We start from the raw sequence: 26467 nt of genomic DNA, 5'->3' as shown, positions 1-26467 counted from the left end.
TAAGGGGGTTGAGACGTATAGATAGTATTTTCGCGAATACTTTCGCACCAGTATTTATTAGGGATAGCGGGCGGTAGGATCCGCACTCCTTAGGCTGCTTCCCGGGTTTTAGCAGTAGGGTTATAATCGCTTCTCGGGTCTTGTCCAGTAGCTTGCCTGTTTCCAGTGCTTCATCCGAAATGGCATGTCGAGGCGCCAATATCTCTACAAACTGTTTGTAGAAATCTGATCCCGGAGCCTTCCCATTCGGTAAGGCTTTCATGGCCTCCTTTATCTCGTCCACCGTAAGGGGATCATTCCGGGCTTCTCTAGCTTCACCTGATAATAGAGTGGTGGGTATTCCGGCCAGCTAGCTATCTATGTCTGCATCAGTGGCTGTGCTTTTGGAGGTGGGGGGAGTATAGTTTGGCGTAGAAGACTTTGCTAACTTCTTCCTGTCCTGTAACAACTATTCCATCTTCTCTAGTTCTACATGGAATGTTCACACTTCCCCTCTCACCCCGGACCAACTGGGCTAATAATTTACCTGGTCTTTCATGTTCACCATTCCTACGTGCCGCTGCAGGCCTATCGAAATAGCGTAGTTCTCGGTCCACTGCTGCCCGGAACTAGTCTACCTGTGTTATGATATCCATCGCCATTTGTGCTGTGGGGGCAGTGGCGTACTGATCCTGGAGTCTGGCTAACGCTTATTTTCTCCCCAGTTCCCTACGTATATCTCTAAAAACCCTGAATTCTGTGGATATGGCAGCACCTCTAATGTACACCTTAAAGGCATCGGGCATGGCTGGTAACTGACCCATTATTGTTTTCAAAATAGTCAATTATATTTAGCATCAGACTTGTTTTATACAATGGGTCCGCTAGTGTCATTGCTTTGAACCTCCATGATGCGCTATGCGGGTTGGCTTCAAGAATTACCATTGTTGGCGTTATCGGGGAGTGGTCTGATAATGTGCTCAGGAGAATTGTGGTTTCAGTCACCCAGCTCAGTGTGTTGTGCAGAACCAGCCATAGGTCGAGTCTGCCATGTACCACCACATACCTGCCTTTGGGGGTCGCTTTCAATTGCAGAATGTGTAAACGGAAGTGTTTTATGTACCAGTATCATGACTCCCCGGGCTCTAGTCAAATATGACGTGAAATATGTGTGATCTCCCCACCCTGGTGCAATTCTACCCGACTGTTGCCCAAGCAGGTGCGTTTCTTGTAGAAATAGTATCCATGCCTCCGCTCTGTGGACATATGCCATTATTTTGTGTGCTTTCACCGGCATACCCAGGCCTCTAACTCAATCATTTTATCTCTTCAGGGTTCCTTGTTGACATTTAATCGGTTTTCTGTTTCAAGTTGTGTACTCCAATATATAATGTGCTCTATACTGTCTGATAGTGCATTCTTTTGTCTTTAACACCCCAACTGTTTCCCCAGATTGCTATCCGACTGCATTTTTTTATTTTTAACTCCCAATCTTCCCTCTTGTCCCCCACCCTCATAGTTACCCAAACTTCAACTATGACGTCCACTCTGCCCCCCCCCCCTTTACCAAACTTACAAACGTATGCACTCGCATGTGGGGGACCGCTTCAGTGGTGGCCGGGGTCCACTAGCCAACGCAAGCATCTTATTTCTTACGGCTTCTGAATAATAATGTCACTAGTTCACATGTTGAAGATGCTGGTTGACTGGGCCGAGACCTCAAAGTATACTCTCGAAAGCAGTGTCCGCCATACATCTAGCATTCTCAGGTTCGAATCATTATGATGACCAGCTTCAGCGTTTGTTAGTCTCTTGTTGGGGAGTTTCCTCCATTTCCTTTGTCGTCTGCAGAGGGTTGCTTATCGGGCATAGGAATGTTAGTTTCAATGAAGATGACTGCTTCTTCCGGGAATGTAAAGAAGTAGGTCTTATTGTTGTGTTGCATGCACAGTCTGGCCGAATACAACATGTCATAGGGTGTCTTGCTTTCTCGAAGCATCTTCTTTGCTCCACTGAATGTTTGCCTTTCTTGCTGAACTGCTTGGGTGTAATCTGGGAAGATGCAAATAACACTGGATCCCAGTTTCAGCTCCTGCTTGTCGCTGGCGTTCCGCAGCGCCAGGTCTCTACCCCTGTAGTTCATAAGCTTCGCTATTATCTGCCTCGGGTAGGCTCCTGGTTTGGGCTGTGCGGCGAGTGATTTGTGTGCTCGTTCAGCAGTTCCTTTAGTAGTTCTTCGACTGCTAGTTTCATCAGACCTTTAAGTACATCTTCTGGGATTCCTACTATAGGTATATTGTTGTGGTGTGACCTCGCCCCCACGTCTTCGCACTTCAGCTTAACTGTGCCCAAGTCTTTGGCCATATTGGTCACTGTATTTTGTAGTGTTTCGAGTGTGTCTTCAGCGGTGCTGATCCTTGTTTCTGCCTCGGTAAAACGGTTTGTGGCTGATTCCGGATTGACGTGACAGTAGTGTTAATGCCGTCAAGCTTGTCATTAAGTGCTGCAAATCCTTGTTGCATGGACGTGTAAACCCCTTGTGGATCCATAGGTGCTGATGTCGGCAGCTGGGGTGGAACGGCATGGCCTGGGCCGCTGCTATTTGTGGTGCTCATGTTGGCGGTAGTTTTTGTGAACCTGTCAATGGTTCCACGCTACTTAGCCGCAGCCCCTTTGGGCATTGTACTCCGCACCGTGAGCGCTGTTTCTTTGGCGCTGTGTAGCAGCATTGTTGAGTTCTTGTGAGTTGCCTTAGTCGAGGAGGAGTCTTCTATTCGGGGGGCTTGTGCGGTTATGATGTGTGTGTGGCGCAGTCGCACCAGTGTTCAGTGGGCTAGGTAGTCACAGTCACCCTTGTTCTTGTGGGAGACGCCAAGTAAATGTCTATTTGACTCTCGGTTCGGCCTCATCGCCTTTGTGTTAGGCAGTTCATGCAACTGGGGGGTCATGTGCCCTGTCTTAGAGATGTAACTAACGGGCCTTGGCGTTTATGTGGTCGTGCGAAGTTATGGGGCCCCTTCCAAGTTATGAGTTTATCCAATTCGTGGTTCCAGATGATTTCCTTGTAGTTCCAGCACAGCGTCTTCTGTATTGGGAAGTTTGCTTGCGGGATCCCTAGGTTGGGTAGGGTAGTCTGTATGGCCTTTAGTGTGCTGGGTGTAGTCCTGGATTATGAGATCCAGATGTCTTCTTGGATTCTCAACAGTCGGGTGACCAGTTTATTTTTCCCGCCGCCCCCTTGCCTGGTCTGTTGATCATATTGTGCAGGTCTTGTTATGTGGAGCCGGTCCGCCGCAGCAAGCTGCCCCGCGGCCCGCCAACAAGGCATACCTGAAATGACTTCACGAGCAGCGTGGAGTTGTTGATGTGCAGCTATGCCCTTTGTTTGCCGAGGGAGCTTGCTACAATTTAGGGTCCCTTTCAATCAGGTCTCCTAGCAATGCTCGGGGTGTGCTCCAGCCCGCACAGCGGCAGATGTGTGGTTCTATTACTTGCATGTGTGCCTCCTCCTGTGGCCTGTGGCCTGTTCATGACGCGATTTTCTGCGTGCTGCTTATGTTGAGGGTTTGTTAAGGTATAGTACTCTGCGCCACGTGCCCGCTCCTTTCCCTGTTTAAGGGCACATCGCCCATCCCCTCTGCAGGCGTCTCAATCCCTAGGTCCCAGCTCCTCTCCTGCTCACCATCTCGTTATCCAGCCTAGCAAGTTACATCCAGGTGTGCAGTGCGAGATGCTGTGCATGGGGCCCAGGAGACAGTGCACTATTTTTCAGCCCACGTGCGTGGTCCTATCTATTACATGTGGCCCCAGATAAGCCCAAGCAGGCTTGTGCTTGCAGGTCTCTGTGTGCTGCACGTCGAATATGCGCCACGCCACCAGCACCCCCACTCCCGAGAAGACAGCAAAGTTATCCCCGACTCGGGTGAGGTATTGACTGCCCAGGCCGGCCACAGGAATCGGGGCCATTTGCCAGCGGCCTCGACCTTGGATAGGAGCTATATATTACAGCACCCAACGTCGCCACACGCTTGTGGGTGGTGCTCAGTGCATTATGGAAGTGTCCAGGGTTATTCTCTTTTGCTGCCAGCACTTCCAGTCCTCAAGTGTTCAAAAGCGTACTCCCAAGTTATGCAGAGATGCAGCCGGGCCCATGGTTCCCCATGGGGATGCAGGTTTGCATGCCCAGGTTGGTGTCCCTAAAGGGGGGGAGGGGGTTGCGGACGTACTCTTCTCAAGTATGGTGATCTGGGTGTCACTTCGTTGGTGCACCGGTCCGTGCCAGGTCCGCCATATGTGCGGGAGGGATCTGTGATGATGCGTAGTTAGTTTATCCCTGTGGCCTGCTCTCCGCTCCCTAGCTTCTTGGCTGACCGTGTCTCCGCGTCTGGTGTCCTGTGTTGCTCGCCTTCCAAAGGGGGGGAACAGATTAAGTTATCCTGGCGGGTCCGCCACTTTTGCTGTAGTTTGCCTGTTCGGGGGAGGCCGCCCCTGATGCACTCCGGTACCGCTCAGCGGGTTTGTAGTCTGCTCATAAGTAGTCGCTTCGATCTGCAGTTACTACCCTCTGCTGTTTTCGGTCCGTACGGACCTCAAGTATCTCCATTGTCTGCCAAATGCTGCCCCTTTTGTGGTCTAGCTCACATGGAGCAGGAGTATCGTCCAGACGAAGAGTGCTGGCTCTGGCCTTGCTCGCCCTGTCCTCGTGTAATCAACGCGGCTTCCGGTCAGGCGGGGCCTGCAAGAGCGCAATGTTCTATCTGTGCGCAGGTCGTGGAAACACGGTTACTGCTCTACTTTCGCAGGTCCAATCTATATGATTTTTCAGAATTGGTTGCTCAGGACCTTTCGTACACTTCTCCATGAAGTCTGGTCAGAAACCGGATCGTAATTAGCTAGCATTACGCACTGGACCCCGGGATACCACCGGAGCTTACGCACAAAGCAGCTTTCAGCGACGTGCCCAACAGTGCCCCCCCACCCCCTAGCCGTTCCAAGTACATGTTTTGGCTTCTGCGCCTTTTTCAAAACTGGGCTATTATATTCAAGTGATTAGTATACAGCAAAGGAAACATTATGACAAACTTTGTTGTGCATTGTACAAAATATTGTTGGTACAAGACAAAAAAAGGGGATTGATAATAGGGAGGAATGGTTAGGCTGGGGAGAAGGAGAATGGTAATGTTTTAGTACCTTACTTTAATAATATTTCACCACATATTCCATATTTTCCTTATGTAGGTATATAGGTAGTAGGTATCTAGGAGAATGACTGGAGTGCACTGAATAACTAAAGAGGTAAGGACATTAACAGAGTGACTTTGATATGCTTTGCAGCCAATGACACCCATTGTCAAACACAGTGACGTGATTGCCATGGTAATGGCTATAAACATCATAAAATGGCGCCAGCTGTTTGTTATACTTGCACAGGTGCCAACGCAAGGAAAATGATGGGAGTGTATTGCATAACTAAGGAGGCAGGGCTAATAACGTAATGATTCTAGGATATTTTGGAGCTTAACTTGAGCCGATACTAAATGTGGAGCTGATACTAAGCATGATTGCAATGTCAATGAGGGTATATGAGAAGGGCAACTGAAATAGTAACATGGGTGCCGGGAAAGAATTAAACAAGCATGAGCACAGCATAATTATAACAAGGATGAATACAATGTATGGACATATTATTGCAGGAAGGGATTATCCCGGGACTGGTATGGGATACAGAAACGCAAGAAAAAGGCCACTCGCCATATTAACGAATAGAGGGTGAGTACAATGCTTTTGTTCTTGATCCAAGAAAAAGGAGCTGGCATATTTGGACGGGAGATGATAGTGAAGGAACATATTATTGAATTGCAGAGCAGAGGTTAAACTATTAACTGGAGCCATCAAAGTAATAGGTAACAAGTATGCGCGTAAAGACACAAGGGAGGCAAAATGAAATATGATGTGGCGATGGAATAAACATAATTACTATGACATAAGGAAAATATGGAAGATGTGGTGAATTATTGTTAAAGTAAGGTACTAAAACATTACCTTTTTCTTTTTCCCCACCCTGACCATTCCTCCCAATTACCAATCCCTTTTTCTATCTTGTGCCAACAATACACTGTACAATAATGTTTGTTTGTCATGTTTTCATTTGCTGTATACTAATCACTTGAATATAATAGCCCAGTTTTGAAAAAGGCGCAGAAACGGAAACGCATGTCAACCTAGAAGGGCTATGAAATAAATAAACCAAAAAATGTAATGAAACAACAACTTGTTCAGCACATCCTTAAAAGTACTCTTTGAAATGCATCATCCATAAATGTAATTGCTGCTCTTGAATCTGCCTCAAATACTAAGGGTACTTCTACTCATTTAGAAAAATAGATCAACCATTCCTATCGCATACTATTTCTTGCATTCCCTAGATGGCAAGGGACCCAAAATATCTAAGGCAATGTACTCCCATGGAGTGTTGGGTAGTTCTATGGGTTTTAAAGGTTGTACATCGTTTTGAGCACTTTGTCTGATCAGGAACATGTAATGTATCAATTAGTTTAATTCTGGATCAAGGCCTGGCCACAAATAGTCTGCACAGAGAATCTCTGTGGTTCTGGATATGCCCATGTGACATTCATGAGCCAAATCAATTTCTTATACTACTTGGCGGAGAATGTTCCTCCCTGCTCTTATCACATGTATGCTTTCTATGCTTAGCTCATCTATTTTATGGAATGCTCCTAGACCCTTGTGGGGTGTCCAGCCAGCCCATTCATTAAGTAGAAACTCTTTTACATTTTTGAAGTTCAAGGTAATTATTGAAACTATGTTCCCACTCATCCTGTGTTATTGACTCTCCACGTACCCAAAATAACACTTGCACCAGTTCTTCTGTGTCTTCATCACATATGTTAACTGAACATCTTTAAGGACAGTCTGCTGTAACATTTTCTTTATTGGGTATATGATTAATGACAAAATCATGTCCTCGTATGGATGTTACCCAATTCATTATTGTTCTTGGGACAACCCTTTTGACGTGAATAATGAGACAAGTGGTTTATGGTCAGTAATTATGGAAACCTTTCTGGCCCATAAGAATGTTTTGAATTTCGTAACGGCCCTTCCTACGGCTAGAGCCTATATCAATCACTGAGCACCTCTGTTCAACCTCTTTAAGAATGCTAGAGGCAAACACTATAATTCTGTCACCCTATTTAGACACTCATGAGTACTGCTCCTAAACCTGTACTGATGGCATCTGTCATAATGTAGGTGTCCTTGCTGGGGTCAAAAAATGAAAGGATGGGAGCATTGACAATAGACTTTTATATGAGAAAATTCATCTTCACATGGTTTTCGACTTAAAACACTGACCTTTCTTATATTGAAACATTTGTCTAAAAGGTTCCTTATGAACTTTGCATAATATTCTATTAGACCTACTTGTCTGTTTTTTGGTGGAGAGGCTTGTAGCATTGATACTAAAGCCTCTGTGGAGGACTTTTTCTGATGGCTGGTGAGTCAAATAATCAATATGTGACACTCTGAAAGAATATTTGGATTTTTGAGTTCATAATCACTTAATCTTCTTACTACTAACTTGTGTTTATTATCGTTGTCTCTGGTGGGTTATCCCATTACTAAAATGTCATCTTAGTAGAACACCACCCCTGGAATGTCCCCCCGGTATTGCTTTCATCATTCTCTGAAAGAATGCAGCAGCTGATATTAACCCAAATGGCATTCTCTTGAATCGAAATGTACCATCTTGTATAATGAAAGTAGTGAGACTTCTGGATTTGGTGTGCAACAATATCTGGGGATAACACCAGTTCAAGGGTGGAGAAAACGTTAGCCCCTTCTGTGAGGGTGACCATTTCTCCAATATTTGGCAGGGAAAACGGTCTACTACTCCACACTTGAGTGCCCCAAGGTCCATACATAGGCGAGCACTGCCATTTGGTTTTTTCGCCGTTACTACAGGAGAGCACCATTCAGATGCTTCTATGGGTTTAATTATGTCATTCTCATTTAATTTGTTGGTCTTTATTGGCTTCATCTCTTAGTTCAATGGGAACTCATCTTGCCTTTGCAATCACAGGTTTATGGCATTTGCCTTTAAGGCAACCAAGTTCTTATCTAAATACATCTTTTATCCGTTCTTCTGCAGTGGTGGATATGGTAGAGACACAACTCAGAACATTTGGGTTGATTGTCGGTCCCATGTCTCCTTGTGGATACCACCCCACAAGGCAACCTCCTTTGTCGGAGACACATACTTTGTTTGTTTTTTGTGATTTTATTTTTGCAATTTAAAGTTGCATGAAACCATCCTAACACTAATATTTGACCCACCATAAGCACTGGCTCTGACACATGATGGGCCTGAGAAAATTAGATTGCCATGTCTACTTATTAATTATGGTATAGTCGGAGCCGGAGTCGATGAGCATTTTGATAGTTCCATCAATGATCACTATTGCGTGTGGTTTCTCATCTGTTACACCCAACATTACATACTGACCATGGGATACCAAATGACTCCTCTTCAGAAGGTTGTCCTTCTGAAGCTTCATTTGCAGTATTTCCATGAATTCCTTTGACAACCTTCTTACCAAGACTGTGCCAACATTTGGTGAAATGGTCCTTCCCTCTACATTTCCTGCATTGAGCGCTGGTCAAGCTGCATTATTAGCTAAATGTGAGAAGCTGCCACACCTGAAACCTCTCTTGATGGAAGATGATTTGGCACCAGTTGGTTTTTTGGCCTCACTTCTACTGGTGGTTTTCTTCTTCTTTTTGATGTGTTTTTTGGGTGCGGAGAAGTGATGATGCAACTTTAGTTTCTTACTCTTACCTGGATGTGCGATAGGTTTTTTTCACACAGCTGGAGTTTTTTTCTTTTTTTTTTTATTTAGCTGCGCTTTACATGCTCAGTTTGGCAGCCTCTCACACTGCATTCCTTAGTTTCACCAGTGGAGCACTGTAATCACTATACTTTTTCCAAGCACACAGGGTGAGATCTATGCATTTTGAGCTTTGGCCCTTCCATCACCTCTTCGCTGCACAATGAGCCCACTTTTTGGTACCCCTAACGCCTTCGGTGGTAACATTACGTCTGATCCCATATGGGAAAACCAATCAAATGTATTTTTTACGGATTCCTGCAGCTACAATGTCAGGAAATGCACCCATCGAGACTGCCGCCTACATCCGCTTGCTACTTCCAGGTGTGCCAAGGAAACTCCTGCTTTACCTAGTGCAGCTGCCCACGAGGCTTTCTCGGGAGGGAGACCAACACCATTCCGCATTGCATTCTTCGAGTGTTAGTGAACATAGTCCACTGTCTTCTTGACGGAAACTGAGGCTGCCACACTTCTGAGACAGACAGACACACCCCCCCCTCCACAGATGACATGGTGAATCAGGAAAGCCAGTGGGCCAGAACCGCCTCCCTCAGTAGGACAGGTTCAGGGGGTTTCCTCAAGTATGGAGTGTAGAGGCAGGACAGACGTTCACTGATAGCTGTACAGTGGAATGGCTGGAAGATAAGGGGCGTTTAACCGGTATGCACACTTGCCCAGTGACATCCACACTGCACAGTTGCTTAGGCTTCTTCGCACACCCTGAAACTCAACCAAGGTGGACGGTCCTGCACCAGGCCAGCACTAGCTGACAGCCAGGCTGGATTTAGGAGGACTTTATCGTAAATATCAGCAGGAATAACTCGGTGACCAATGTGGGCAGTTGATGGCCTTCGCCCTGATCTCAGCAGCAGACAAGACATTAGTGACGAATGATGTTGCGAGGTGGAGGGTGTGGGCGTGCAACCAATTTGTGTCTATAGCAGTTTACACAGGTGGGCTGCACCTTCTAATGAGCGAAGCATGAGCGAAGAAACTTCAGACAAGACATTTTCCCTCTCCTTCCCCCTTTCACCCCACGTGCACCAAGGCCTGTGGAGTCAATGGTCTGTGCCAGAACCTGAGCAGATTCCTGGTATCTGCTTATGAATGCTTAAAGTTTCAGAAATGAGCACTGGACATACTTACTGGTATCTTATATGAATGGTTTGTCAAGTGTATTTTTTTTTTTACGATCTTGCCTTTCTCCCCCACCCCCTATCAGACCCCCCCTCATACTCCAATTACAGAATTGTACGATCAGACCGAAAAAAAGTTCTGACTGTACAAAAATTCCGAAAATGCATAGCACCAGAGGTCCGAACACCAAAAGTTCAAACCTTTTGGTGGCATGCATTGTAGGCGAGTTAAAAAAAAAAAAGACCCTGCAGCGCCGGTTCCCGGTCACGGAAGTGAAAGAGAACTGGCGCCGCAGGGACACGGCTTGAAGAAAAGGTAAGTAGGGTTTGTTTATGTTGGGGGGGGGGGGTGTGGGTGGTGGTGGTGGTGGTGTGTCGTGGGTGGGGGTGTGGGTATGTAGTGATTTGCAGTGTTTGTTCTCATGGGAAATGTACGAACCTTTGGTGGTGCGTACATTTCCCATGCAAACTTTTCCGTCAGACTTTTCTGTGACGGAAAAATCACGCAGATCCTCCAATTACACCCCTTCTCCCCAGCCCGACGTCCTTTCATTATCCCTTTGGCCAATGCCGCATCTTTATTTTTGGGCATATTTATTTTTGGACACCTTCAAATGAGATTTCGTATGCCTGAAATGAAATCTGTAATCTTTTGCTCATATTCCTTAAACCCTCTTCGAAGACATACTGCAGCCATGATCCCCAGCCTTCTGATGCACGCAAACCCCTGCCTCCCTCCATCACTACATTTCATGTACTTTGAACATATGTCCAAAATTGATAATGTATTACTGGTTACTTGTCTAACGGCTTCTGTCACTTTCAAGGTTAATGTCTATATTCTGCAGTAGTCTGACGGTTTGCTTCTTCTGCGTTTATATTTATGTTTGGACAATTGCTTGGAGGCCTTTTCTCTATCTTCATTGAGTGATCCTATATTTAGTGTATTATATTGGGAAGAAAAGTAGACCTTTTATTGGGGCTGTTCTTCAACCATGTACTTTGTTTCCACAGTTGTGTATATAAATGTGTTTGCCAGCAGCACTCGGAACAGATGTACAGCGACCTTATCAAAAAGATAACCAACCACTTAGAGAGAATTTCTGAGGAGCTGCAGGTAAGACTTTATTTTTCTGGGGCAGTTAAGGGTTGATCTGGTGGTGACCTAGAACAGGAGGATAGCTTTTTTTCATGAATTGTCTGTACAAATGTAAGTCCAAAAATATCCACTTTGTGTACCTGAAGTTTGCAAAACATTCACTCTTACCTAAGGAAGGCTAGCACAGGAAGGCTGAGCAGCTTTCTTGGACTTTTTGTGGCCTTTGATTTGTGGTGAAGGGTTCCAGAGCAGAGAGGTCCTAAGCGTTGAGATTCCCCACCCCAACCCTTGTTTGTAGATGTGGGTGCTTGCATATTTGAGTTTTTTTATTTACATCGGAAAAGAGTATGATTATATATAGACTGTTTATTGAATTTGTAACTTAATTCGTAGACCGTGTAGATCATCGCTCTGAGTTTCCTCACTCTGAAGCCCAGAGAGCCAGGGCTTAAGAAAATCCCATACGAGGGCGTATGCCCTTTTTTGGGGCATAGTGTTTGTCCAATGGCCACTAAAACAGTGAATTGTCTTTTGAATTGGCCCTTTTTTCAATCCTAAAATTTGATGTGAAACTCCTTTCCTTAGTGAGTTCTTGAGTTGTCCGATACACAAAACAGGATAATCTGTGTTTGAATTGTCCACTGTGTTGGGCATGCCAACAGCACATCTTAATGACCATGGCCATTTACTTAAGCATGTTTACTGTTGGCAAAGATGCCCAATCACTGTATTGAATTTCATGCCAAATTACAAAACTCTGAGCACATTGGTTTTAAACTCAGTTTGCAATATCAGGATCCAACATTGTGGCTATCTGGGAGCTACTTATCTCTTCTTTTAGCCTAAAAGAGACTGGTTAGCTTGACGGCAACAGCTACCAGGTGCTACTGTTGGCTTCTCAGGCCAACAGATGCCTAACAAACACAGATGTCATTTTAAATGTGGGCAATCCAGAAATAAACATCAGGACACATCTATACACCATTTAAAGCATAAGGGGTCATATACGTTTGCATCTTATGTGGAAGTCACATTTGCGGAACGCTATGTATTAGCTCCTGGTCACTGGTTAATGCTGGATCCCCAGGAGCTGCTTCTAGCTCCTGCTTATCCAACCTTAATTTCGAGCCCATGCACTGTGTTAAAACGTTTAGAATGCTTATTTGGCAACACCTCACTAGCTGAATATTATTGCTTTTTCAATGCAAACAGATTCTGTATGGATTTATATGCATCAACAGCTGGAAGATCTCTTGCATTGGAGTAAATGGGAGGCCAAGTGCTAAAGGGGATGGCTGATCATGTCTAAACCATGTACTATAAGGAATAAAATGCCCCCTACCCTATGTGAAAAGGTTACTTCAAGTTGCCTTGGAGTCCTTGTGACCTTTACTCGGTCATGGAACTCCTCAATGACTTGCAGTACAATGTTCACTGGGGGAATCACTTGATCTTCCGGGAACACCCATATTTGGATGCTCACTAACTGCAAGAAGGGAAGCATTGCTAGTAGATGAAGCTGGGAACAACTGTCAGACATTTGAACCAGTAACAGTATGGACGTCATAGAAGGTCCAGGAGAACTCAAAAGGGACTCTTGGAGAACAGGACATACAGCAGTTATGGAAACAAAATGCTGGCAAGTAGCCACTGCCTGGGACTTAATTAGCCAACCTCCTTCACAAACCCACGCCCCCTCCATCTTTTCACATTACATTCCCCACAGGAATTTGCGTTATGCATACTGCAGTGGCCCAGCCCTCCCAACCCTTAGCTAAATCCTATCAACCTGTACATCTTTCACCTTACAACCTCAGCCCAACCGTGAATGTAGCTTTTAACTTTCCTATCAAGTAGCTGAGAGAGACTATGCCTGAGAACCTCTCTGAAACACAGCACTAGTGCCGTAGCCCAGGGTCACTTAGAATCTTACTAGCTAACGCAGAATGGGTGTATACAATCTGCATGCATCAACGCACCTAGTTTTTCATCTTGCCTGTGTCTTTCTTTCCCCACTAACTCCAAACCACCCCTCTCTTAACTGACTTGTTGCAAAGAGGCTGCCCAAGAAGTTGTGCCATACAATTTGCAGTTCATTCCATAATTGAGGAAACTCCTACTTGTACCAGAGTACTAGCAGCCATAGGAATCGGGTAGAAGATCTAAGTGAGACTGTTATGGGGAAAGTGGAGGGTCTCTGGCATGTAGGGTCTCAGTAGAGGCTCCATGGTTACATTGAAGTCTTTCCATGGAGAACACTCTTCTGTAGATGTGGGTGTTCAGACTTTGGATGTTGTCCGCATCCTCGTTTGAGGAAACACAGGCTTGGAACCTGCAGCTTGCGCTTTTGTTATGCTTCTGAATGTAGACTTGCTTCTTCAGATTAATTATTGATTGTGGTGAGGTCCTCACTAAGAAAACTGAGAAGGTGGTGGCCTTTACATCCAAGAACTGAGGGGTAGTCTTATACTGTTATAAATGACTTGGAGTCACCCAGTTTGTTTAGAGAATGCTGGGGAGAGAGGGCAAGATCTTGTGGCAAAGTGCCCTCAGAACTTGTGGAACATCTGTGAGATGGTTTCCTTATATCGTTGTCATTATGTGACTACACCCTCAACACCTCAAGAGAAGCCCTGTGAGGAAGTACTTGTTGGCAGTAGGTGGTGGAGCCATGAGACAGCTGCTTTTAGACCTAGTGGTAAGTTTGAGCATAATGTTCACAAAACCGATTGAGAAGGTGAACGCTTGACCATTTCAGCAGCTGAAGCTGTACACAGTAGTGAAGAGGCAGAGAAGCCAAGACCTCCAGCTGAGACGCAGAACCGTGAGCCGGAGACCAGTCTTCCACCTGTTTGGCTGTGCCTGGGAGAGGGGTCGACCAAGAAAGAGAAGTGGTAAGGAAAGTGCAGAGATGCTACCTGTAGCAAAGGGCATGTATGAAGAGCTGCCCCTTCCTGAGAAGCAGAAGACATATGGAATTTTAAGAGACTGATCTCACTGGAATAATTTGTGGAGACACATTGCATCATGACAATTGAAGTACATATTACCAATACATCTTTCTGCAGTTTTGCTGGAGACAGTTCATGTCTCCTTTATGGATGCGTCTGGTGTGCCAGGCTGGCTGGTTTGAGATTTTCAGGTTCATCGGGGAGTTTCTGTTGCACATGTGGCCGTAGCTGTATTCCCTCACCTGCAGTTCCAAGAACCTCTTGGGTCAACACCCTCAGCGATGGGACCCTCGGACCTAGTGCCCCTTGCCATGGTCCATTTGTTAGCTCCTGTGCAGAGCTTTCCAATGAGATCTGCCAGATATCCGTACCTAATAAGGGGCCCACAGATACTCCAGATAACCAGTCTGCAGTGTTGTAGGATTGCCAATCTAGCCTCCCCTCGCTCCACTCCACAATCTACATTCTCTGCAAGAGGTCTAAAACAGTCTGCCTTCCGCCATGGGCATGGCACTGAAACAGCCCGGCTTGATCTAAAACACCAATTGGATGACATTAAGGACGTGGGTAAACCGGCTCTTCTACTCCTTGACCTGTCGGCGGCTGTCGACCATAAAATACTATATCAGCATCTCCCCTCCTCAGCCCAATTCTCCCCTAAAGCGACTGCTTGGATCACGTCCTTCCTCTAAGGCAGAGCTATGCGATTGTTCTCTGACCTAGCATGCACCACCCCAGCCACCATACACTGCGGAATCCCACAGGGTTCCTGCATCTCCTCAAACTCTATAGCTTCTTCACTAGACCACTCTTTGCCGTTCTGGACTCCCTCTGTATAGCCTACACCAACAATGCCGACGACCAGTCTTCCTCCCCCTCTCCGGTAACTACGAAACGGACGCCAAGTCCATAAACTATGCCTATTCCATCATTCAGGCCTGGATGGCAGCTAACTGGCTCTGCCTCAATAGGGACAAAACGGAACTCTCCCTGGTAGGACCCAGGGAAACCCTAAATAAACTCAACCACCAATATGCAACCTTCACGCTAGACGATGTCCAAATCCCAGTCTCGCAATCAGTGAAAACCCTAGGTGTTTACCTTGATGCCACCCTCTCCATGTCCAGGCAAGTCCGGGCTATCACATCCTTTGCGGCTTACTCCACAAAGGATGTGATAGCCCGGACTTGCCGGCTTACTCCACAAAGCTGCTGAATGCAGCCAGATCCTTCCTGGCCACTGAGAAACTGCCTAGCCGTTGCCAGGACCACAGCTGACTCCAGACTGGACTACTGCAATGTCCATTTTTCAGTCACATCAGTAAAAAACCTAAAATTACAAACCATTCAGAACAACACTCTCCGAGCAGCCACAGTCATCCCCACCAGAGAACACATCTCCACCGCAAGAAAGCAGGCACACTGGCTACCGTTCAAAGAACTTGTCCTATTCAAAACACTCCATCACCCACCAGTGCATCCACCATGCAGCCTCGCCCTACCTCTCCCAGAGAGTGAACAGATCATGCACCTCCAGACCTACCGTAACTCCCTACTCCCTCCCAACTCGCTGTGCCTAGAGTCAAACATCCAAGAGCAGGGGGGGGGGCAAGGTTCCCATTAATCTCTGCCATGGAATGGAACTCCCTACCTTTGACCCTTCAAGCTGAACCTTCACACCTTGCATTTCGCGAAGCCCTCAAATATGGTTTTGTTTAAACCAAGAACTCTAGGGTAAATATGCAATCTTTACAGTGTATGTAACTGTGTAACTAAGCTGTGCTCTTCTGTAACAGCGCCGCAATGCCCCCGTGCTGACTGTGTGCTTTATAAATATAAAATAAATTCTAATGACATAACATTAATTCTCCAGCGTTGGATCTTTCATGGATTCACATGCTTAGAAAATTCCCTGTCAGGCTGGGAACCCTCGGTATAGTTATAAAGACATTTCCTATAGGAACATTTTTGACACTTTTGTGTCCTATCTGCGTTGTTTTTGGGCTGCGTAAGCTTCACCCAATAGGATGTAGGAGTATAAATAGCCCCGCCCCCGCGGCTCCCTTCAGATTTCAACCGCCTCCAAAGTAGCGGGAGCACCTCGTGTTTGTTTCTACTTCTGTACAAGGTTGAATTCTACTCTTGAGAGTTTTTCGTGAAAATGTCCGGAAAGGCGTTATTCCGCCTGTGTGCCACGTGAGGACTGAAAAAAGTCTATGAAGGAGATGGGCACATGGATTGTTTGTGCACCCTTATCACTCGGTGGACAGTTGTGAGATCTGCAATGGTTTCTCACAGAAGAAGCTAAAGGATCGGAATAGACGCCTTGTGACGTGGCTAAATGAAGGAACCTATCCTTCATAGGAGGTAGGATTGGCGTGCAGCGTTGCATTCAGGCTCAAGTCATCCAAGGCGGAATCCCATCGCCGGTCGGTGTCGGCGTAGCCTCCTCCGAAGAAACTGCGTTCTATGGAGAAACGCCCTTCAGAAAAACATCAGGCGAAGGAATCCTCGTCGAAACATGGGCAAGATCGCCATCAAGGAAGTTCTTCATCTTCGTCGAAAAAAGGGAAAGATCCTTTGAAGACCTCCTCCTCAGGAGACCATCACAGGTCGTCCTCGAGTAGAGACTCGACGAGGCATAAATCTAGCTAAAAAAAGGCGGGATCGCCAAAGGAGTCTGCGTCACAGCCTACACCATCGTCTACAGAGACTGTCGTTGACGAGAGTGTTACCGTCGACACAGGTAATGCCTGCAGTGGCCCCAGCAAATGTGATAGCGATGATAGACGTATCCACGTTGACATCGTCGACTGTGGAGCCTCCAAGGGTGTGGCAGCTGGAGGTGTACGATGCAGTTCTGCCAGAGATCTTACTACAGCCGGAGGTGGCCTTCTCAATATCATCCATGGAGGAGGATCGAGAACAGATCGTTGGTCCAGCAGATCTTGGATTGCAAGGAATTGCATCGTCGACGATTTCAGGGGGGTAGAATGTCCCTGTTTCGTCGTCTTTATTGAACCCTCAATCTATATTATCCTTGCAAGTGTTGTCCACGCTACAGTCTCTTCTGAAGTGGTTGGATGAGACGTTACCCCTCGTAGACGCACCTTCGGGGATTCCGACGAGACCTGCCGACGACGAAACGGGTCGTTCTACGCAGGTTACGGAGAATCCAACCTTCCGACCAGTGAGCGAGGAACCACCACGCTCATACCCGGAAGGAGGAGTTACAAAATTCAGTCGGAACCTAGAGACTTTTTCAGAGGTATCCTCATCCCCTTCGAGGGATCCTACATGGGATTCAGAAGCAGAGATGGAGGCACCTAGAAGCCCAGCTCAACCATCACCGCCGGACGACATCAGCGTTTTTCACGCGATGATGAGCAAAGCCTGTATTGAGTTTGGTCTGAGCCCTGAAGAAGAAAAGGAGTGCTTCTTGTTCGACCATATGGGGGAAAAGAAGGAAGTCAGTTCCCATTCTAGACCACGTCTGGCAAGAAGGTTTGAGGACCATGCGCCATCCATTTTCAGAACCAGCAATAAAGGGCATGTTGGAGAAGAAATTCAAGGCTCCAGACTCTACGTCTAAATGCTTGACCGCTCGACCATCTCCAGAGTCAGTAGTGTCAGCTGCTGCAGCTAGGAAGGCCAGATCGCAGCACAAATGTTCTACCCCTCCAGATACAGAGGCTAGAAGACAGGATGCGTTTGGCAAAAAGGTTCTATCCGTAGGAGCGACGACGGTTAAAGCAGCTAACTCTCTGGCAATTGTGGCAAGGTATGACAGGGAGCTGTGGCATCGTTTGGCCCCTATCCTAGAACACCTTCCTTAGGAACATAGAAAGTCAGTCATGTTATTGGTCCGGGAGAGAGAAGCGTTGAACCACTCGATTAACATTGCCGTGGATTTGGCAGAGTCCAGGTTTAAGCAAATAAACAACGGAGTGGTTTTGAGAAGGCAAGCCTGGCTGAAATGTACTAACTTCAGACCGGAAGTCCAGTACAAGGTACTTGATATGCCGTGTGAGGGTGACCAACTGTTGAAAGGTATGAAAGAGGATACGGATACGGCCAGGTCGTTGGGAGCCCTGCAAAGTGGAAGAGCTTTTCAATCTTTTTGTCCCTTCCGCGGAGCATCAGGAAATTTCCATTTTACTGCATCTAGAGACCGAAACTTCAGCAGGCCTTCATACGCCTCCCAAGGCTATAGACGTGCGGTCCAGGCAACGCAAAGAGGCCGAAACTACCATGCTCCGAGAAGGGCGTATTTATCGTCCACAAAAGACAGGCAGTCAAAGTCCCAACAATGACATGTTACAGGACGTCCTGGGAGGAAGGGTGGCCCGTCGCGCCAACAAATGCGAAAGTGTAACAGACCGCTGGGTATTGGACACGATAAAACTAGGCCACTCTCTGCAGTTCAAGGAAACGCCGTCACAAATTCCACCTGTGTATTCGACGCAACCGCATCTTCGCATATTGCAACAAGAAGTGGAGCTTATGCTGCAAAAAGGGGCTATAGAATTTGTTCCAGTGGCCGAGAGGGGCAGGAAGTTTACTCTTGTTACTTTGTGGTCAAAAAACCCAACAGCAAGTGGCGACCCATTCTGGACCTTGGGGCCCTCAACAAGACCCTAAAAAGTTTAAAGCTCAAGAGGCTTATGCTTGAGGAGGTCATCCGATCAGTACAGCAGGGAGATTTTCTGGTGTCGTCAGATCTACAAGACGCATATTTTCATATACCGGTGCGTCAACGGCACAAAGTTTCCAAGGTTCGTAGTCGGTCTGACCCATTACCAGTTCAAAGTACTTCCTTTCAGACTAAAGTCGTCTCCCAGGACGTTCACAAAGTGTTTGGCGCCAGTGGCAGCGTGGCTGCGAAGAAAAGGTCATCATGTTTACCCGTATCTGGACGATTGGCTGATAAGAGGCTCGTCGCCGAGCATAACTCGGGCAAGCCTAAAGGCCACTATGCAACTTCTGAAACACTTGGGGTTTGCGATCAACGTTCAGAAATCCTTGCTAACGAGTATTTCTGGGCGTGGAGTTTCAAACTCAAGCAGGGATAGTGAGGCCCTCCGTGGAAAGAATTCAGAAACTGACGCAAAAGGCAAAGGAATGGAAAGTGGGCACCAGGGTGTCCGTCAGAAAATACATGTCACTGCTAGGGTCCTTAGCATCTTGTATTCCATTGGTGAACAATTGCTGTCTCTTCATGAGGCCGATACAAGAGTTTCTGGCAGAACGGTGGTCCCAGAGTCGAGGCCTATTGTCAGACAAGTTGACCATCAACTCTGAACTTTTGCGGGCACGCGGGTACTTCAGTGGTGGCATCTCTCGAACAACCTGACAAGGGAACCGGATTTTCTAGCAACGGTAGTGACGGATGCATCGCTGAAAGGATGGGGAGCTCATCTACGGCCCCTGCAGGTTTAAGGTCAATGGTCCCCAGCGGAGTCTGCTCTTCAGATCAACGTGCTGGAGTTAAGGGCGTTACCTTGGGCTCTGAAGTCCTTTCTGCCGCGCATACGAGCATTGGTTGTCAGACTACTAACGGACAATACAACAACGATGTTCTATCTCAGGAAGCAAGTGGGCACACGGTCCAGGATGCTCTCGATCGAAGCTAAAAAAATATGGCATTGGGCCCTCGAACAGAATATCACAATAATGGCTTCCCATCTTCCAGGGGTAAAGAATATACAAACAGATTCACTCAGCAGGGAAATGAACCAACTGCACGAATGGGAACTGGACGATTGTCAGCTAGCAAGTCTTCAGAAAATGGGGTCATCCATCCCTGGATCTGTTTGCAACCCGAGAGAACAAGAAGTGCGCACAGTTCGCAAGCAGGTGGCCACAGCCCGGATCGATGGGGGAGGCGTTCTCCTTCCCATGGACGAACAAGTTTGCTTACGCGTTTCCTGTTTCCACTCATCCGGCGGACACTCCAGTGGATTCACAAGTACTCATGTCGGGTAATTGTGGTGGCTCCTTACTGGGCGAGACAGTCTTGGTTCTCAGATCTAATACAACTGTCGATAGCGGAGCCAGTGAGGTTCCAGAAGATTCCGAACTTTCTATCTCAAGACAAAGGAGCGGTTTGGCACCACGACCCAGACTCCTTCAACCTGACGGCCTGGCTCTTGACTTCTCCGAGTTAGGGGACTTGAACATTCCCTCAGAGTGTCAACAAATTTTACAGGCAGCACAAGCTCCATCTACGAACGCTTCATATGCAGGTAAATTGAAGAGATTCTGTGTATGGTCTAGGGATCATCCAGGCGATCGACTGGTAAAGCATTTCATGAAAGGCCTTTTCCGCCAGCTAAGAAATTTCCACCGAACTGGTTTCTCAATCTAGTACTGTCAGCACTAATGAAGTCTCAGTTCGAGCCAATGTCATCGTCGTTGTTGAAGTTTTTGTCATGGAAAATGGCCTTTTTAGTAGCCATTACATCGGCAAGAAGGCTTTCGGAATTACAGGCATTGGTCATTGATCCTCTATACCTGCGTTTTTTTCAAAGACAAGGTAGTATTAGCAACCAATCCTCACTTCATTCCTAAAGTGCTGACAACATTCCACAGACATTCTTCTATTGTTCTTCCAACATTCTTTGCAACGGCTTCTTCTGCGGCAGAGAAAACTCTCCATACGTTGGATGTAAAAAGAGCTTTTAAGTTCTATCTCAGTCGTACTCAAGGTTTTTGAGACGTTCAAGGCAACTGTTTGTAGTTTATGGACCTTTGGTGAAGGGGGAAACAGATCTCTAAGCAAGGACGGCCCGCTGGGTGTTGTCGAATATTGCTTTTTGTCACTCTAAAGCAGGAAAACCATTGGAAAGACGCCCAAAAGCTCATTGAACAAGATCCACCTCGTCATCGGCGGCGTTACAGTCTGGAATTCCATTGGTGGACATCTGTCAAGCGGCATCATGGTCGCTGCCGCACACATTTACTCGGCATTATTGCCTAGAGCAACAACCTGCGGCAGATATGCAGATGGGGCAAGCGGTCCTTTGGCATCTGTTTCAGTAAGGTAAGCCCCACATAGGGGTATACTTACTCTTGTCAATATGCCATATGTTTAGTTATTGTCAATGTACCTTGATTTTTATTTTTTTTATTCGTATACCCAACTGCATATGTGGCTTGGATAGTCTTAGTTTGCATTGCACACCTCCATGTTAGGGGTACTGCTTTGTAATCTATTCATAGCATGTGAATCCATGAAAGATCCAATGCTGGAGAAGTGAGTAGTTTCTTACCTGTAACTCCATTTCTCCAGCCTTGGTATCTTTCATGGATTCACATGCGCCCCCCGGCCTCCCCTGAATGCAAACTCTATATGTTCCCTCTACTTTGGGGGTTAAAATCTGAAGGGAGCCGCTGGGGCGGGGCTATTTATTCCCCTGCGTCCTATTGGGTCAAGCATGCGCAGCCCGAAAACGACGTAGCTAGGACACAGAAGTGTCAAAAATGTTCCTATAGGAAACGTCTTTATAAATATACTGAGGGTTCCCAGCCTGAAGACGGGGAATCCATGAAAGATACCAACGCTGGAGAAATGGAGTTACAGGTAAGAAACTACTCTCTCCTGGGGCGGCAGAGTTTGAAACACTGGTGTCCTGGCAATGTTACTCTAGCAGTGATTGGTTTAAGTTTGATTACTTTTAAACAAGTATGTGTTAAAATAAGGGTCACCTTAACTTGTTTGTGAAATAATTCAAGGGTCTTAGGGTGGACTATCCAGACAAATCGGGAGAAGCTCAGCTTTGATGGTCAAGTGAAGTATTCAATGTGTCCAGCAGGTGGCAGCATGTTTCTTACTAAAAGGCCTACCTTTTCTGCAGAACTAGACTCAGAAATGCTTGGGCACCTGCAGGTTTGATTCTTTGTTCCCCCTCTAAGTTTTAACCTCCGAAGATGACGCCACGAACGTAGATCACTGTGTAAAAATAAACGCCCACCTCAGTGGTGTGTTCTCTTCTGCCCTGTCAATGAAATGGGAAGATGCTCGGATCGACGGATTGTTTTGTTGAGAGTGTGTACTTGTTTTGTGTTGGAGTATCGCTTTTAATGGTGTGAACTGCATCGCTGCCCTTTAGTCGTGGCATTAGGGTTATTGGGAGTTTGAGGATGTTTTTTTTCTTGCTCGAGTTACTAATATTGGCGGGCGATACGCAGGAGGAAGAGTAGCAATACATGATATGTAGGGGCTGGAAAACGGGGTCACGCTGTCTGACTTCACCCACTATGCAGGGGTTCACTTTAGGCAATGAGGAGCTAGACTGTACCGCCACATGGCGAACTTCTGAATGGGATGCATACTGGGACTTTCTGTCCGTTTTATGCCGACCATTCTGCTTTAAATGTTTTTTAGGTAAGCCTTTGTGCTGCTTTTACTGTGTGTTCGTATGGAACCATTTTGTTTGGGAGTCACAAATGGCTCCTGGTAACTCTTGGCGCTAAGCCATCCAAGCTCTTCTAGGTGACCAGCAGGAGCTAAATGGCTCCACACAGTTTTGAATCCTGCTTTGAAGGTGATTTTCGCACCTACCTGCAGTCCCTGCCCCTTGGATTTACTTACCCTGCCTTACAAGTAACTGACGGGGATTGAAGTACGGATAGGTTGAGAAGCAGCTCGTGTGTATCTGACATCAGTAAGCACGCTCTCACGCTCTGGAAACTGAGGAGCGAGTACTTAGCTTGTTGCAACTCCAGCTTTCTCATGAGAAGGAAACTAACTTTTTGTCAAGTATATATGACCCATTAAGGCTTAGATGGCCCCTAGATCTTTTCTAATTCTCCACGGGACACATTGCCCACCACCCAAGGTTAATTAAGCAATAATCATGCGCAGGCCTTTAATGAGTGTCCCCAGTGCCGTTACCACCCGTTCCAGCCTGTGGAATGGGTGGTTATTGCCATTATCAACCTGGGTTTCCAATCCAAAAACCCCGGGTGCACCCTGTTCACTGAATCGAAATACATTCTTGGATGGCTGCCATGGATCAGGAAGGAAGGGCTCCATACCGAGCCACTCTTACATTTCCATGTCGGCCACAGAGCAGCTGCAGCGGGGTGGTGGCTGCGCTGAAGAAATGAGGGGTGGGAGGGATGGGAGGGATGGGACACTTGAAAGGGAGGGTGGGGGAAGATGGCGGTGTGGGCTCGGGAAGCAGCAGTCGGGTTCCATGGAACGAGGGCTTGGATCTGTAGATTCTGCCTGCGATCAAGGAACCCAATTGGCTGCTCGCCCCCACCCTGGGTGCCAATGTCCATTAGGTTTGTTTATATGGCACCAGTTTGATCGTAGAACCATGGGTAACTCCTGGTATTTCTTGGTGCCAAGCTAACAAGGCTCTTCTAGGTTACAATAGGAGTTCATAAGCTGGCAGCCCCTAGCAGTTTCCAGCCCAGAACGTAGACGTATGCACTGGTAACGCCAGGAGGGTCTCTGGCAGGTGCTGTACCTGTTCAGCTTGGTTTGGGTTCTTACCAGCTGAAGTAGTCTGTGCCACCCCCTCGACTCACTCATGTGACGAGCAGCTTTCTACCTTGAACACCACCTCTGGCGCCGAGTTTCGACCACGTGAGGGGGGTATGTGTTGGTGGGTTGGCATCGGGTTTGGTGGGGCAATTGTGCCTTTCTGGAATGCTGCGAGGTAGACGATTTCGAGATTTACAGGGCTGCATCTACCTTTGATGAGGAGAAAGGGGTTTCAGAGCCGGGTCTCTTTCCTGCTGACCTGGCAGAGTCTTGAAACCCCACACAGAAAACGTCCAACGAGTTTAAAGTCTCTTAGGAAAGAAAGCTTTAAGTGTACAACTTAATCTCCAGGCCAGAAATACGAAATGGCTGTTAGATGCTTTACTGGACAGCGACGTTGAAAGGGGGCTTCTGCCCTTGCACAATGTGCAGTAGACTGAAAATATAAGGTACCTGGACTTCTGACCCTGAGGTTCTGTGGTTGTACCCCCTCAGACTCGGATTTGGACCAAGCAGGAGTTCTCCAAACCGGGCAGCAAGAGTCAGAGGGCTGACCAGATGCTGAGGTCCTCTGACATTGCAAAGCCCCCTAGAGTTCGAATTTTGAACCCAATCCTATGAAAACCTGGGGACCGACTCCAGGAGGTGAACTGAGTGCAGGTCCCATGTCCAGGCAGGTTGGAATGAAAAGCTGCCTGACTTAGTTTCTCTGGGTTAGGGCTCTGGTTCTTGTTAAAATGATGGTTCACGTTTTGGTGGACGTTTTTAATCTTTAAGATCTGTGACTCCATTAGAATTCAGGTAAGTCTTTGGGTGGGGTGCATTTCTTAATTCTTTAGAATTTAAACAAGGCAGAGAAAGCCCTTGTCCTTTGAATTGTTGTTCAAGCCAACTTAATGCTGTCATGAAGAGGGGCTTTTTGACCATGTGAAGTACAGGAGCCTTGCCTCCTACCTGAGAACGCACAACCTCAGCACAAGGTTTGCTGCATTTAGAAAGGATCCTTCAGTGTGGTCTGCACCCAAATGACGTTTGTTTGGCACAGGAATTCTAGGGCAATTGCTTCTATCGCTAAAAACAAAGGTGGTGCCTATTGAGTTCCTTTCTAATGGAGATCTCCTTATTTTAGAGCAAAATGTCAAAGTGAACAGCGTGGTTGGTGACACAGCAGAGACAATTGGCCTCTTATAAATGTGCTGATTTTATCTGCTGTCGAAGTTGATTGGCAGACATGTTCCCTTTCTCGTGTCTTGAAAACACAAGGAGTTTTGTTTTTCTTAAGGACTACAATACATTCATGTGTTCCCCTTTGGCTCTTCCGATGTTTTGGACTACAACTCCCATGACCATTAGCTTGCTTAGTTAATGAGCAGTTTATGGGAGTTCTAAAGGAAAACATCTGGAGAGCCCCAGGTTGCAGGCGGCTGTCTTTCGACATTTGAATAGGGTCATGAACTGTAGGTGGTGCTGGCGTTTTAGAGGTAAAAATACCTCTACGTGTTGTCCCCATGGAGCAGAGGAACAGACTAGTGACTGGAGCCGGTGAGCACACAATCCTGACCTATTCCCTGCTTGCAATGCTGAGCATGCACCAGTTCTGCGCCCTATAGTCCAGCTATCCCGTGACTAGAGGGTAGGGCAAGGGGGACTGTGGGTTGGAGTACTGGAGTACTGGAGTACTGGAGTACTGGAGATACTATGGTGAAACTTCCACTTAGTGGGATAGTTCCAGTAGGGTTGCTAAGGATCTCCTCCTACAGAAGCCACTCTAGATGTTCTGCTGTTCGCTAGAGCCCTTCACAGTTTAAAATGCATTCTGGTCCATGGCAAGTATCCTCGATGCTCAGAACTACAGTTAAAGTGAATGTTCCTTCTGGGTACCATGGCTCTGTGGTAGCCCTTTTGCTGCGTTTGGAGGATGGCGTTTGAACAGTCGGATAAGTTTCTAGTGCCAGGCTGAAGATCCCGCCATGGTATTGAGCACATCACACCATGATGCCTTTTTGACTGGGCGAATCCTCGTTCAGTCCAGGGTCTTTGTTCAGTAAAGACACTGTGTGTAAGTGCACATATGAACCAACTAGAGACGTTTGCTGAACATATGTTCAGTGCTTTACACTCCTCACAATCCTAGTTGTGTAAGGGTGGGCTGCCTGAAACCGAATGAGATTATTGCCTTTTTCTTTCCAGATGTTAGCAATCTGCAGGAGCACGCCTCCTGTAAGAATGGCGCTCAGTATGCCCACGCATGGAATACAGGCCTGGACATCCTAGATGCAGGGGTGCAATCCATCAAGAGGTGCTTGCTCCACTATGCTAGGGGACCGATGGCTGGGGCCCTCATTTTCACAGGGTCATTGTCCAGGGCCATGCGTATTTGCATCCACTCTTATTGACCCATTTTCGTTTTTTCCATCACCGATGAGCTGAAAGAAACCATTTCATTTTCGTACAGATGGGCGTAAATTGGGCCGTGGGGGGGTGTGAGGTGGTGCACGGAGCCGATGGCTCTCTGCCCAAAGCACACCCTCGTGAGATCTCTTCGAGATAATTTTGTAGTACAGTTTTTTTTCCTTCTGGTCCAATGGCTGGCCATTGCCACCAGACCAGATGGAGGGGGTGGAACGGTCCGGGGGGGGGGCCGGGGGACTGGGACGGTCCGGGATGGGGGTGGGACACTACAGTTGCCCCTCCACCAAGACCACCTAGAGTAATGTCTATAGATTTACTAAGGCACCCTGCAAAAAGTATTGCTAACCCAGTGGGCTTCGATCCGGAGTTCTAGGCCAAGATCAGACAAACCTAGTACCATGACTTATTATCTCAACTATGGTTTGCCACCTCCTCCTAAAACCAATTGGACTACACAATACTGCAACCACATAAGCACGGTCTAATTAC

The 26467-nt window shown here is 46.9% G+C and overlaps 1 protein-coding gene across 3 annotated transcripts in view; it reads left to right on the top strand.

The window, feature by feature from the left end:
* Window positions 1-26467, top strand: part of CACUL1 (CDK2 associated cullin domain 1) — a 598839-nt gene that overhangs the window by 253540 nt on the left and 318832 nt on the right. For all 3 annotated transcript variants that reach the window (XM_069611925.1, XM_069611923.1, XM_069611924.1), the window contains exon 3: window positions 11036-11138. In XM_069611925.1, coding sequence (XP_069468026.1) covers window positions 11036-11138 — 103 coding nt within the window. The remainder of the gene's footprint in view (window positions 1-11035; window positions 11139-26467) is intronic.

Source organism: Ambystoma mexicanum, chromosome 8 (genome assembly GCF_040938575.1).
Source record: "Ambystoma mexicanum isolate Mex_15411 chromosome 8, UKY_AmexF1_1, whole genome shotgun sequence".
Classification (NCBI taxonomy): domain Eukaryota; kingdom Metazoa; phylum Chordata; class Amphibia; order Caudata; family Ambystomatidae; genus Ambystoma; species Ambystoma mexicanum.
This window is presented reverse-complemented; position numbering and strand designations above follow the sequence as displayed.